This window comes from Lagopus muta, chromosome 4, assembly GCF_023343835.1.
Source record: "Lagopus muta isolate bLagMut1 chromosome 4, bLagMut1 primary, whole genome shotgun sequence".
NCBI lineage: Eukaryota > Metazoa > Chordata > Aves > Galliformes > Phasianidae > Lagopus > Lagopus muta.
In genome coordinates, this window is record NC_064436.1 from 5841507 (window position 1) to 5852268 (window position 10762).

The 10762-nt window shown below is 46.8% G+C and overlaps 1 protein-coding gene across 4 annotated transcripts in view; it reads right to left on the bottom strand.

Annotated features, from left to right (window-relative positions):
• LOC125691606 (uncharacterized) overlaps positions 1-4229 on the bottom strand; it is a 206110-nt gene extending 201881 nt beyond the window's left edge. Inside the window, exon 1 of one of the 4 annotated variants that reach the window (XM_048941108.1) lies at positions 1881-4229. In XM_048941108.1, the coding sequence (XP_048797065.1) occupies positions 2363-3370 (1008 nt within the window). In that variant the 5' untranslated portion in view covers positions 3371-4229 and the 3' untranslated portion in view covers positions 1881-2362. The remainder of the gene's footprint in view (positions 1-1880) is intronic. The other 3 variants (XM_048941106.1, XM_048941104.1, XM_048941105.1) reach the window with 3 other exon arrangements.
• Between the last annotated feature and the right edge of the window lie 6533 nt (positions 4230-10762).

The following is a 10762-nucleotide window of genomic DNA, read 5'->3' on the forward strand; positions in this document are numbered from 1 at the left end:
GAGAAGAGGCTGAGCCCCACCTTGCTACAACCTCCCATTTAGGGACTTGTAGAAAGGGATAAGCTCTCCCCTGACACCCCTCTTAGCCACAACAATCCCCGTTCCTTCAAGGACATCATCTTCTGTGTGTCTTCCTACAGTTCCAGGGAGGCAAAGGCCCCAAGCACCAGCGTTACCTTCAGCAAAAGGGCAACGGATGCCTAACCCAAAAGCTCCGCCAGCAGCCATGGCTACACAGCAGTGCTCTGCAGTGCACTTTCACAATGGAACATCAGCTCCTAGGAGAAGGTCTTTCAAGGAAGATTTGCTATAGCAGTGCATCCAATGAAGCCATTCATGAACCAAGTCTTCCCCGGGCAAACCAGACCAATCTTTCTGCCCGCTGGTTTAGGCAGCGTCACTGTCTTGGATCACACTTCCTGATGTGACTTTCCTTAGCACAATCCCCTCATTATGCACATTAAGTACGCGGCTCAGTCGCTGCTCCATTCTGACAGCAAACGGTCCCTGCTGCTGTGACACAGCACAGTCACCATTGTGACCATTGTGAACATTCCATTCCAACCCCCACCCCCCCGCCATAACAGCTGCCATTGCACTGCATCCTGCTCCTGCGGAAGGACGAGTTTCAGGGCCTGGGCAAAGAGCCGCGGACAAGAAACGCTGCCAGGGTGAGAAATTTATCACTGAACACGTCTCCGCTTTATCAAACACATCAAAGGTTTCCATCCTAAACAAGCCTTCACACAAAAGATTTCTTGGACTCGCCTAGCTGCGGAAATTGGCCAACAGCAAGCTTGCAGACAAAGGTGAAGAGACATCACAGCATTTCACATACAAACAGCATCTGCTTTGCTTTTGCCTCTTTTTCCCCCTCGGGAATTTCCAAGCAGTAAAAGAAGACCTTCACTTCAGCTCTCTCAAACAAGACAAACAGAAGGCTTCTGAGCATCACCTCTAGACAGCTGCTTCATCTCCGCAGTCCTACTAACACCAGACACTGAGCACGACCAATTGATGCAGCTCAATACGTGACCTCTTCCTGGGCTTCACACTATTTTCGTACTGAAAAAACGATAACATCAATGCAAGACCAAAGAAAGCACCACCTAAGCTAAGATAGGGGGCAGACCGCCTACAATCCAAAAAGGAGCAGTTTGTGCCTGCCAGGTGCTGATCTGGGAGCTGCATATGGAAATGGCAAACATGGAAAACAACGCTCCATTAGGTAAAACTGACTACTTAATCCCAAAAGAAATGGTATGCGCAATTTTCTAAGCGCTTATGTGGAACAAACTGCTCTCTGCTTTGCCTTTTGGTGAAACAAAGATCAAAAACAGCTGAAGATTTAAGAAAACGGAGACAGAACAACTCAACTCTCTCAAAGCATTCTCTTCCTAAACTTTCACCACTTGCAAAGCTTCCATCGCTTTACAGTTCTTCCAGCCTACATACAGAAAACTCCAACTGACAGCTTCCCAACAAAGACTGCTGGCATTTACACATCATCACTCCATAGATTATTACACCCCACTTCCGAAGAGCTACGGGAACCCCAAAGACACACTTGCTGCTGTATTTCTTCTCTTCTACCTCCTGATTAGCAAGAGGCATGAGCAGATCGTAGAAGATCGTATCACCTTCTTGTTCCTGCTAACAAGACACAAATCCTACCCGCCCCTTGATTTATTCTTCCATCTTAGCTTAAGGGCATGTCATCAGCCTCGCAGGATATTGCCACCTGACAAAAGCTTGTAGTGCAAAACAAAACCCTACGCCTGAAAAATTACACCTTGCTACATTCTTCTCCTACTTCTTGGAAGCAGTGAAAATGCTTCTGGAAAGTTCTCAGCAAAACCAGCCACAGAAAAACTACAAACCTCAATAAGCACACAGACAAAAACGATGAGAAACACAACCGCTGAAAAGATCGCAGACTGAAGACAACACCCTCACAGAAAACAGCCTTCAGCCACAAAAAATGCTCCCAGGGCAGGCCAGCCATTCACTAAGCCCAGCTCAGGCAGCAGACACAGGTGCATTTCTTGCACCTCCCAATCCTGGACGAGCCACCCCTTTGCCAGGGCTGCACAATCACTATCCATCCAGGCCAAGACACAGCACTTCCCCTCAACCTTTCTTTCCTCAGCAATACTTTTATGCTCAGGGTAACAATTGCTGGCTTTTTTGGAAGAGAAGCATCAAGGTGGCCAGGATAAAAAGATGAGGAGCAGAGCGACAACAACGGGCCAGGAAGGAGAATGGTGAGGAGAACAACAATGAGGATAAAAGGAGGAGAAAGGGGACGAGGAGGAAAAGGTAAGTGACAAAAACGAGGGAAGGAGACGACAGATGAGGAGGGCTATAGGGAGGTAGAGGAAATTAGGAAAAGAGGAGGAGAAGGAGGAGAAAGGGAGAAAAAGTAACGGAAGGAGAGGAGGAAAAAGCCATGAAAAACAAGAGGAATAAACCAACGTCTTCGAAATATGGTGGACGTGGTGATGGAAGAGGATAATAGTATCTGCAACCATGACATGATAAGAAGGACGAGCAGAAGGAACAGGAGGAAAAAAACTGAGACAAAAAAGTAAATGACACGGATGAAGAGGGAAAAAAAAATCAGCAATTGGGAAATGAGGTGGAGGAGGAGGAGGAAAAAAGCAGGAAGCACGACATGACATAAGACAGAGAAGGATGAGGAGGACAAGGAAAAAATTGCTGACAATGAATAGCAAAGTAGGAAAACGAAAAAAAAGAAACTACAAATAAGGTGTAGGAGGTCGAGGTGGAGGTGGTGGAGAAGGAGAAGGAGGAGGATAAAAACAGCAACCACAAAATAAGGTTGGAAGAAAAAAGCAGCATCTTGGAAATAAGGTGGAGGTTGGTGGAGAAAAAAACAGGGAGGAAAAATCAAGAGCAAGAGGAATAAAGGAACGTCTTCCAAATATGGTGGAGGTGACGGTGGTGGTGGTGGTGGAGAAGGAGAAGGTGGATCAAAGTAGCAACTAGAAAATAACGTTGTTGAGGAAAAAGGAAGCATGTTTGAAATATGGTGGAGGAGGTGGAGGTGGTGGTGGAGAAGAAGAGCTACGACAGGAAACTGAGCTGGAGAAGGAACAAAAGGGGAGGACAAGGAGCAGGTAAGAAGCAGCGCAAACAAAACAAGCAGGGTAAGGTGCAGGTGGAGGTCGTGGAGGAGGAGGAAAAAAGCAGCAACCATGACATGACAAGAAGGACGAGGAGAAGGAGCTTGAGGAAAAAAAATAGTGGCAAAAAGGAAATGACACGGATGGAGAGGGAAAAAACAGGTATCGGGAAATGAGGCGGAGGAGGAGGAGGAGGAGGAGGAAAAAAGCAGGAAGCACGACATTAGACAGAGAAGGATGAGGAGGACAAGGAAAAAATTGATGACGATGAAGAGTGAATTAGGAAAAGGAAAAGAAACCACAAAAAAAGGTGGAGGAGGAGGTGGCGGAGGTGGAGGTAAGTGACAACAACGAGGGAAGGAGACGACAGATGAGGAAGGGTATTGGGAGGTAAAAGAAATTAGGAAAAGAGGAGGAGAAGGAGGAGAAAGGAAGAAAAAGTAACAGAAAGGGAGGAGGAAAAAGCCATAAAAAACAAAAAGGAGGAAAAGGAGAAACAAGAGGAGCAGAGAAGCGATAGGGAAAGGAAAAGATGGAGCAGGGGGGAGAGGAGGACAAGGAAAGGAACAGGGATGATGGAACACAAAGGGGGAGGAGGAAGAGGAGGACAACAAAAGAAGGGATGATGAAATGAAGAGGAGGTCGAGACGGAGGAGGCAAAGGAGGAAGAGAAGGAAAAAAGCAGCAACCAAAAAATGAGGAGGAGGAAAAGAAGGAAAAAAGAGGCGATGACAAAATAAGGAGGGTAAGATGCAGCTGGAGGTAGAGGAGGAGGGAAAGCAAAAAAGCTGTGACCATAAAATGACAAGGAGGGAGACGGAAAAAGCAGCAGTGATGCAATGAGGTAGAAGAGGCCGAGGAGGAGGGGGCTGAGGAGAAAAAAAAACGAAACAAAAAAATCGAAGCAAAAGGAAAAAACCAATGTCTTCGAAAAATGGTGGAGGAGGAGGGAAAAACAGCAACAAAAAATTAGGAGCAAGAGGAATAAACCAACGTCTTCGAAATATGGTGGAGGTGGTGATGGAGGAGGAGGATAATAGTATCTGCTACAAAATGAGGTCAATGAGGAAAAAGGCAGCAAGTTTGAAATATAGTGGAGGAGGAGGAAGTGGAGGTGCTGGTGGAGCAGAAGAGCTACGACAGGAAACTGAGCTGGAGAAGGAACAAAAGGGGAGGACAAGGAGCAGGTAAGAAGCAGCGCAAACAAAACAAACAGGGTAAGGTGCAGGTGGAGGTCGTGGAGGAGGAGGAAAAAAGCAGCAACCATGACATGACAAGAAGGACGAGGAGAAGGAGCTTGAGGAAAAAAACAGAGGAAAAGAGGAAAAGACAAGGATGGAGAGGGAAAAATCAGCAATCGGGAAATGAGGTGGAGGAGGAGGAAAAAAGCAGGTAGCATGACATTAGACAGAGAAGGATGAGGAGGACAAGGAAAAAACTGTTGACAATGAAGAGCGAAGTAGGAAAAGGAAAAAAAATGAAACCACAAGAAACGGAGGAGGAAGTGGAGATGGAGGTGGTGGAGAACAAGGAGGAGGAGAAGGATAACAACAGCAAACACAAAATAAGGTTGGGAGGAAAAAAGCAGCATCTTGGAAATATGGTGGAGGAGGTGGAGGAGGAGGAAAAAAGCAGCAACCATGACATGACAAGAAGGACGAGGAGAAGGAATAGGAGGAAAAAAAATATTGGCAAAAAGGAAATGACACGGATGGAGAGGGAAAAAGCAGGTATCGGGAAACGAGGTGGAGAAGGAGGAGGAAAAAAGCAGGAAGCACGACATTAGACAGAGAAGGATGAGGAGGACATGGAAAAAATTGTTGATGATGAACATTGAAGCAGGAAAAGGAAAAGAAACCACAAAAAAAAAGGGGGAGGAGGAGGTGGCGGAGGTGGAGGTAAGTGACAACAACGAGGGAAGGAGACGACAGATGAGGAAGGGTATGGGGAGGTAGAGGAAATTAGGAAAAGAGGAGGAGAAGGAGGAGAAAGGGAGAAAAAGTAACGGAAGGAGAGGAGGAAAAAGCCATGAAAAACAAAAAGGAGGAAAAGGAGAAACAAGAGGAGCAGAGAAGCGATAGGGAAAGGAAAAGATGGGGTAGAGCAGGGGGGAGAGGAGGAGAAGGAAAGGAACAGGGATGATGGAACACAAAGGGGGAGGAGGAAGAGGAGGACAACAAAAGAAGGGATGATGAAATGAAGAGGAGGTCGAGACGGAGGAGGCAGAGGACGAAGAGAAGGAAAAAAGCAGCAACCAAAAAATGAGGAGGAGGAGAAGGAAAAAAGAGGCGATGACAAAATAAGGAGGGTAAGATGCAGCTGGAGGTAGAGGAGGAGGGAAAGCAAAAAAGCTGTGACCACAAAATGACAAGGAGGGAGACGGAAAAAGCAGCAGTGATGCAATGAGGTAGAAGAGGCTGAGGAGGAGGGGGCCGAGGCAAAAAATTCGAAGCAAAAGGAAAAAACCAATGTCTTCGAAAAATGGTGGAGGAGGAGGGAAAAACAGCGACAAAAAATTAGGAGCAAGAAAAATAAACCAACATCTTCGAAATACGGTGGACGTGGAGATGGAGGAGGATAATAGTATCTACTACAAAATGAGGTCGATGAGGAAAAAGGCAGCAAGTTTGAAATATGGTGGAGGAGGAGGAAGTGGAGGTGGAGCAGAAGAGCTACGACAGGAAACTGAGCTGGAGAAGGAACAAAAGGGGAGGACAAGGAGCAGGTAAGAAGCAGTGCAAACAAAACAAGCAGGGTAAGGTGCAGGTGGAGGTCATGGAGGAGGAGGAAAAAAACAGTAGCAATGACTTGACAAGAAGGACGAGGAGGAGCAGGAGAAAAAAAACAGACAGAATGGAAAAGACAAGGATGAAGAGGGAAATATCAGGAACTGGGAAATGACATGGAGAAATAGGAAGAGGAAAACATCAGGAAGCACGACATTTGACAGAGAAGTATGAGGAGGACAAGGAAACAACTGTTGACAATGAATAGTGAAGTAGGAAAAGGAAAAAAAATGAAGCCACAGGAAAAGGAGGAGGAAGTGGAGGTGGAGGAGGATCAAAGTAGCAAGTACAAAATGAGGTCAGTGAGGAAAAAGGCAGCATCTTGGAAATACGGTGGAGAAGATGGAGGAGGAGGAAAAAAGCAGCAACCATGACATGACAAGAAGGACGAGGAGAAGGAACAGGAGGAAAAAAATAGCAGCAAAAAAGAAAAGACACGGATGGAGAGGGAAAAATCAGGAATCGGGAAATGAGGTGGAGAAGGAGGAAAAAAGCAGGAAGCAGAGAAGGATGAGCAGGACAAGGAAAAAATTGTTGATGATTAAAAATGAAGTAGGAAAAGGAAAAGAAACCACAAAAAAATGCGGAGGAGGAGGTGGCGGAGGAGGAGGAGGTGGCGGAGGAGGAGGAGGTGGCGGAGGAGGAGGAGGTGGCGGAGGAGGAGGAGGTGGCGGAGGAGGAGGAGGTGGCGGAGGAGGAGGAGGTGGCGGAGGAGGAGGAGGTGGCGGAGGAGGAGGAGGTGGCGGAGGAGGAGGAGGTGGCGGAGGAGGAGGAGGTGGCGGAGGAGGAGGAGGTGGCGGAGGAGGAGGAGGTGGCGGAGGAGGAGGAGGTGGCGGAGGAGGAGGAGGTGGCGGAGGAGGAGGAGGTGGCGGAGGAGGAGGAGGTGGCGGAGGAGGAGGAGGTGGCGGAGGAGGAGGAGGTGGCGGAGGAGGAGGAGGTGGCGGAGGAGGAGGAGGTGGCGGAGGAGGAGGAGGTGGCGGAGGAGGAGGAGGTGGCGGAAAAAAACAAGACAAAATATTAGAAGCAAACAGAAAAAAAACATGTCTTCGAAATATGGTGGAGGAGGAGGGAAAAACAGCAACAAAAAATTTGGAGCAAGAGGAATAAACCAACGTCTTCAAAATATGGTGGAGGTGGTGGTGGTGGAGGAGGAGGATCAAAGTAGCAACTACTAAATGAGGTCGATGAGGAAAATGGCAGCATCTTGGAAACATGGTGGAGGAGGTGGAGGTTGTGGAGGCGGTGGAGGAGGAAAAAAGCAGCAACGATGACATGACAAGAAGGACGAGGAGAAGGAACAGGAGGAAAAAACAGCAGCGAAAAGGAAAAGACAAGGATGTAAAGGGAAAAATCAGGAACCGGGAAAAGAAGTGGAGGAGGTGGAGGAGGCGGTACTCCGGCCTGGCCATTTTGTTCTGTACAACAACAAATGAATAAACAAAATACATAATAAGTACTGATTTTTTTTTTTAATTTTTTTTTTTTTTTTTTTTTTTTTTTTTTACAGCTAAATCTATGGCAGTTGCGATTTGTGAGGCATTCACCCACAATCAACTTCATATCACAAATACACTGGGCAAAATAGCATGCTTTAGCCCTACACAAATGTGTCATGTAACTGACTGAATTCCCTTATTACATCCGTCCGGAAACCTGTTGCATATTTCCCACCAGGGGTAGGGAATGCAGCTTACAAGACTGCTCCAGCCCTCCCGTCTTTCCTTTCCCTTCCCACTAAGTAGGCACACATTCGAAATGACCTGGAAACATGCTGTACTGAAGAGACTTTGTAGAAGTGAAATGCGACTCCATATGCACCAGAGACACGCATACAGGCAACGTCGTTGAAAATGGAACGATTATGTTCATCTCTCTAACAGAAATCCAAATACGTGACACGATTTATGTAGCTCATCTGAGCTCATCCGTTTCAAAATCTTTCTGTCAACCCTCCATAGAAAGTTAAAATCTGGAAATGCTTACAGACAAATTCTGCTATCAGCTCTTAGCTCCTGATTCTCAACATTCTAATACGAAGGGCTAGAACTAAGCAACACTGACTTCTCTTCATCTGCTATTCCAACACATGCAACCACAAGAACTATGGCCGTGCAAAACATAAACATGACTGATATCCAGCTGCCCCCTCACTTCTACTAATCCATCCTGCCTCCCTCCTTCACTGCTCCGCTCCGCGTTCCTGACGTTCACCAACATCTTCATGGTGCTTCTGCACAGCTGGATTTCCATACAAACCATTCAGCTACCTTTCTACCGTTATACAAGAGCAAACACTGGAACGGAAATCTTTAGCATCTACCTTCCTTTTTTACTCTTTTCCAATACTGACATTTTTAGCTGGTTTTTTCAATAGCGACCAGATACGACCAAGCTAACCTAGGTCAGTACTGCAGACAAATAAGTTGCCAATGTTGGTTTGTTTTCTTTTTAATTTATAGCAAAAATCTCCTCCAAAACATACCTTACCATATTTCCACTGCCAGAAATTTCAGACAGATGATTTATTTCGCATCTCTTTTTTGAAGAAGAAATACTTACATCGGCGCTTGTTATTCTTACTGGAGGATGTTTGCCTAGTAGTCACAAATTCCATTACCTCTCCTTGACACGGAACCGTTTTTGACATGACTTTATTTTCAAGTAATTTCATAGTTTTCTTCCTGCTCAATTTTGCTTTGCTTGCTTATTCCATTCTAACTGCCATCACTTGATGATGTGTCAGTAGGTCTCATCGTGGGATAAACAAACAACCATCAATAAATAAGAAGCAACTTCAGTTCACGCTTTGAACCAAGTTAAGGTGCAGGGCTGTCCTTTTCCTGACCAGATTCAATCCTGCCAGCAAGAGATGAAGAGGAAGAGACTTGCCCCTCACTTTATGCTCCACCTGTAGCCAACTCAAGATACTCCCCACTCACTTCACTCAGGTGGGAGAAAAAAAAGCCTGAAAGGTATTTCTCCTCTACGCTTTAAACAACATGGCTTTCCTGCAGCCACATGAAGGCACGCTTGCATCATTAAACACGCACACCTTCTGTGCCTTGGCCTGGCTGCTGCTTGGCACCCACCACTGCCACTGCCCTGAGCAAGAGGCACGGGCACTTCAACTGCTTCCCAGCGGCGTACCTGCCTCTCTCTTGCCACTTGCTCACCGTGCCTTTCAAGGCATTCCCTTTGGGCACCACAATTCCCAGCACCCACCGCCCAGGCTCACGCTCTCACGCCTCCCTTTTAATCCTGGCTCCCTCCTCTCCCTTAGCAGTGCTGCACGCTTACACATCAACCATCATCTATCTGTTCAGGAAACTGAAACAAGCCTAAGCCGCAAATTACCGCTAGCCTAAGCACAACTGTATCAAGAGAATCAGGGCCAACAATCCCCTTTTGCGCACTGGCTGTTTCTCACACTGTCTCAACATCACACAACACACGCTTCATGGATGCAGCAGCCTCGAGCAGCTCAGCCCCCAGCAATCCACACTGTTTGCAATGCTACTTAGGACCACAATCAAAAACCCCCAGTGCGCTCGTGCTCTTCACCACCACCTACACTCCCCTCTCTCTCCACAGGACACTGCTACAACACCTCTCGTGCCTTTCAAATCCTTCTCAGCAGCTGCCATTTCTGCTGCACAGATTTGCTGACAGCACAAGCTGCATTTCTCCTATTGCTCATCCCCCACACGGCCCTCTCCCTATTCTCAGGTCTCACCTTGCCTGGGAGCAAATACACAGGAAAATAGGTCCCAAAAACTCTCTTGAGCAAGCTTGCAGCTGACCTGGAAGCTCTGACTTTTGCTAAGTTCACAGTGACACCCACAGCTCTTCAGCAGAAAGCGTTCAGCTCCAAAAAAGCCCCCACCGGGGTGTTCATACCAATTCCTCGACATACCACACCGCCACACCAATAGGAACATGGGGATGTACTTCTCAGAAGCGCTCGAAAACACACAGGCCCTGCCATTCCTTGCCAACGTGAAAGGTTCATTTTCCAGATGTCCCGATCCAGTAAGCATATGCCTCCCTCTAGTATGGAAAGGCAAAGATGAACTGCTTCTTTCTAAAGGTGGGTGGAAAGGGAACGGGAAAAAAACAAAAAAAGGAATTTACTGGAGGGGGGGGAGGGCAAAAAAAAAAAAATCCCGACACAAAGCAACTTGGCAGCAAAAGAAGCATTACAAATGAGAGATAGGAAATTTAGCAGAGCTGTTCCTGAGCAGACAAGAAAGGAAAGTTGCTGATGATGTTTCTGTGCAATAAAATGCAGAGTTTAGACTACAGCTTCATTTCCAAGAGCGAGAACTACAACAGCTTTTCGAGACGTATCAATGAAATGGAAATAACTAATCTTATGGGGAGAGACAGGGAAGCAAACTCTCTGGGCTTGATCTTCACTCTACCTTAATCTGTACAACCGTTTGTACACGTCAGCTACTCAATCTTCCGCTGCATCTCAGCACCTGGATTCATCTAGGCTTTTCTAGCTGTTTTCTCCTGTCCAACCAGTTGACCTCAGATGAAGGCAGCAGAGAGCCAGCCAAAAGAACAGAACCACCCAAGCACTGGACATTCAGACACTCAGATAATTTAGCCACCTCATTATCTCCATGGATACCATCGCGTCTCCAGCCTTGTACTGCTGCTTCCACTTCTTTTTCTCCAAAGCTGCTCCCTCTTTGTCACCATTTCCCCTCATTCTTGTCTCTTTCACCTCTAGCCCCCTCCTCCAAACTCTGCCAGTCTTCAGCTGTTAGACTTCTGCCAGGATAAATATCTTTCCCTCGCTGTGGGCTATGCTTTGTCTAGGTC